We start from the raw sequence: 3,911 nt of genomic DNA on the forward strand, positions 1-3,911 counted from the left end.
AAAGTTCCATCTAATCTCTCATTTGTCAAATCTCACTTCTCATCATTCTCAAAAACGCAAAAACTAGAAAACCTAAAAACGAAAAAAAAGCAAAAAAAAAAAAAAAACATGAAAAATAAGAAAATGAGAAAATAGAAAAAAACGGTGAAAATGGAAAACGAAAAAACGAGAAAAATGTAAAAAAATACTATGAAAACACGGAAAATTATATACTAATTTCACGATTTTCATGTTTTTTTTGTTGATTTTAATTATGTAAATAAAATTTTGCGATTATGTTTAACTAAGCAAACATAAGTATTGTAATGGTAATTACATTTCATCATTTTTTTTACCAAACATGGTAATGGAATCACCATTCCATTCCATTACATTACAATTTTGCTTACATTACATTGCATTACATCATACCAAACACACCCTAAGAGTCTATCCATCATCGCTATTAATAAAGAGTATCTCTTCACCTCTTAGTGTCTCCTTAACTCATTTGTTTATAAGTGATTTTGGAACATTATTTATAGGTCAACCAAACATATTGGCTTCACAATGTAAATTTTTTGAGGTGTTTTTTTTTTTATCTTTTATTGATCATGTTCATTGTTTATTTATTACTGGTTAAAAACCGAAATAAAAGGTTAACCGACCGAATAATTGGTTAACCAAATTTAATGGACTAGTGTATGGTTAGTGTATTTAAAAAACTGAAAAAATAGTTAACCGACCGAATTAACCTTAATGGACTGGTTAATCGATCACATGCACCCATACTTATTTGTAAATATAATAACAATTAATAATTTTAATAATAATAAATAAGAAATGAAATAAGGAGTATTGTTGAGATGATATGTCTTAGTCACTCTTAAATCACTAAGAGCCAATTAGCAAAAAAAAAAAAATCACTAAAAGCCAATTATTTATATTTTTTTTAGAAAGTCCACTAAGAGTCTCTTGGAAATGCTCTTAACGTTTAAAAGAAGTACCAATTTGACATCGATAATGGAATGAGACACGTCATTGGTATTACTCCGTTAAGTTCTGTCAATTATACATGGTGGAGGAAGAAATCAAAACTTAATGAAATAATATCAATGACTTGTCCAATCCGTTCTAGATGTCTAAATTCATACATTTTTTAAATGTAAACCTATGTTATGTTATTTCGTAGGTAAAGTCTAAGTTGATATTTCTTCAAAAAATTATAGCCTATTTTAGTTTTTTTTGTTTTGTTTTGTTTGTTTTATATTGATATTTGAGGAAGTTGAAAAACTGTATTCCAGAGATGCTGTGTTGGAGTTTATAGTATTTCAGAAAAACTAATTTGAATTATTAGAGATTCCATCCGACTCTGAGCCGGTGTGGAACGATATCGGGAGAAATGTCAGATCTTCCTCTACCAGACGAGCTATGGAGACAAATTCTGGAATTCGGAATCGGGAACTCCAAATTCACCTACAAAGATCTATGCTCTGTCTCCATCTCCTGCAAACGCCTCCACCTCTTATCCGGTGAGGACTCTCTTTGGTCCCATCTCATCTCTTCGGACTTTCCTCCTACGCCTCAACATCAAAACCCTAACAACGCCAATCACCACCGCTCCACGTTGTCTTCGGCAAAATCCATCTACAAAATCAGGTACTCGAATTAGATAACTTCACTAGTCTTGTTCCTATTCTCTATTAAATTTGATGTTTATTGTTGAAAGAAAACTCGGTTATTTGTTTAGGTTTGAGAGGGAGAAAGAGAGGATGCGGGCTGCGCATAGAAGGGTGGTTTTCAGGAAGGAGAGTGAAATTATGGAGCGGGATAGGAAGATTAGAGCAATGGAGACCCGACTGCTTAAAGAGAATGAGAGAATGAGAGACACCTCTACCGAATTATCCAACTTGCAGAAGGTCAGGTAATCAATTGTAAGTGAATTCTATATGGTGTTGTGTAGTTACATAAGCTGTTAAGATGGTACTGATAGTATGAGTTTAATTTTATGGTCATGGAGGAATTTAGTGTTGCTGAACATAGTTATCAAATAGAGATTCTACTTGTGAATCGAAATCTTGATTTTGTGAATGAATCATGACTAGTGAATCCAATATTAGAAAAAATAAAATATTTACCATGTTGAGATTATCAAATATTAGTCTAGAAATGTAATTTTAATGTAAAAAAATAGAACATATCAGCTAAGTACTTGAAATTCAAATCTAATGCAAATGCAATCCTAATAAAACTAATTCTCAAATAGGACTCCGTTTAATAACTTAATGGAGATGCAGAGTTTGAGTTTCTTATTCTGTTTTCTTGTCATGTTGTCACCTTGATAATGATGGAATGCAACTAGTTTGAGTTGATAACTTGATAAATAACAAACGGGCTAGAGTAGAGTGAGTTTTTAGTACATAGTGTTGTTGAAGTTTTTGATGAATGGTGACGAGATAATTTTGCTTCTGATAATTTGTTGTTTCACCATGACAAAGCAAAGTGCCAAAGACAATGGGATGAGATGGGACTTGCGTATTGTATTGATTTGAAATAGAGTTGACTCGAATCGAATCTTACAATTCAAATTGCCTAATCGTAAGATTCTGTTATCATTTAGATTCGCCCTATAAATTTGACTCGAAATAGAGCTGAATTGAATCGTAAAATTCTAATGACAGCGGTGCTGAATTTTGGAAAACTACGGATAACTGAAGTTTCTCACTCTTTGAGTGCTTGACTGTTGTTATTATCATCAGCTTGATTGAGCTTCTGTGATTGGGAATTTCTTGATAAGCATAAGAGGATAAAAATGTGCAGAATCCAGTATTTATTTGGTTTGTAGCCAAGGAAAAAGGAGAATTTATTGTTTATGTAATACATATGAAGAGAAAATAGCTTGTGAAAAATCAATAGTTTATTATATCATTGATGCCTGTATCACAATATTAATAGCTTTTTTTGAGTTTGGTTAGAAGAAAGTTTTGTGTAGTTTAGACCTGGTCCCGTGACACTACTCAGATCATTCTGCATTTGATCTATCTCAAGAAATCTGCCGTTTAATTTTGTTAGGATTGCTTTCTGAAGTGGCTATTATAGTAGATTAGAGGTGATTTTTTGATTATTTTCAGGCAAGCATCTGTGGCTTTGAAAGTGTGGCAACCACATCTGGTTAGAAGCAGGCAAAAGCAAATAGTGGAGCAGAATGTTGTTTCTGTTGAATCTCGAGTTAATTCACTAGAGATGGATCTTAAGCTATCCAAACAGCAAATAGCAGGATTAACTCAAGCCTATGTAAGTTTTGATATCTCATAATTGTGTGGTATATATTATTAAGTATGATTTTGTAACTTCATGGCAGAGAAATGAGAAGCAGATGCGCAAAAGAGCACTGGAAGAATTGGAATCCATGAAGTATCACCCTTTACGAGATTATAAAGAATGTAACAAAAAGAGGAACAAGTTGAAAACGAATGAGAACCGTAAGGCTTTCAGCTGTTAATTGTTAATATGCTACTTGTTATGTTTTGGAAAATTTTGAGCATCTGGGTTTCATTTTTTACACTCTTATAGAACTATAATTTAGTATTTGTACTTGCCACAATTTTTCATTTCACCCCATGTACTGTAATTTTGGTATATTTGGCCCCTGTTATTTTATTATTTATTTATTTTTGCAAAATCTGTTTCTCGATAGAAAATAATTTTCTTTTAGCCCATGTACTATAACTTTCACCCAATCGGAATGCTATAAAATTTCTCATTATAAGAATGTTATTTCTAGCCACAAAATGATGCAAGCTAGAAGCATGAAAAGCGTTTAGGAAATCCTGACATTGAGAAAAAATAAACTCAAACATTGTTCCCTACATCACAGTTTCATCCACTGTCCAAAGCTCTCTCATTTCTCCAATATCAGCACCACCAAATAA

General features: G+C 32.3%; 1 protein-coding gene across 1 annotated transcript; it reads left to right on the forward strand.

Annotated features, from left to right (window-relative positions):
* The first annotated feature begins 1,240 nt into the window (after positions 1-1,240).
* LOC136205149 (F-box protein SKIP24) lies at positions 1,241-3,648 on the forward strand. Its single transcript, XM_065995641.1, has 4 exons — positions 1,241-1,638; positions 1,730-1,903; positions 3,111-3,273; positions 3,341-3,648. Exons 1-4 carry the CDS (start codon positions 1,382-1,384, stop codon positions 3,479-3,481), a joined length of 735 nt encoding a protein of 244 aa, XP_065851713.1. The 5' UTR covers positions 1,241-1,381; the 3' UTR covers positions 3,482-3,648.
* The last annotated feature ends 263 nt before the right edge of the window (positions 3,649-3,911 follow it).

The sequence above is a fragment of the Euphorbia lathyris genome, chromosome 9 (genome assembly GCF_963576675.1).
Source record: "Euphorbia lathyris chromosome 9, ddEupLath1.1, whole genome shotgun sequence".
Taxonomy (NCBI): Eukaryota; Viridiplantae; Streptophyta; class Magnoliopsida; order Malpighiales; family Euphorbiaceae; genus Euphorbia; species Euphorbia lathyris.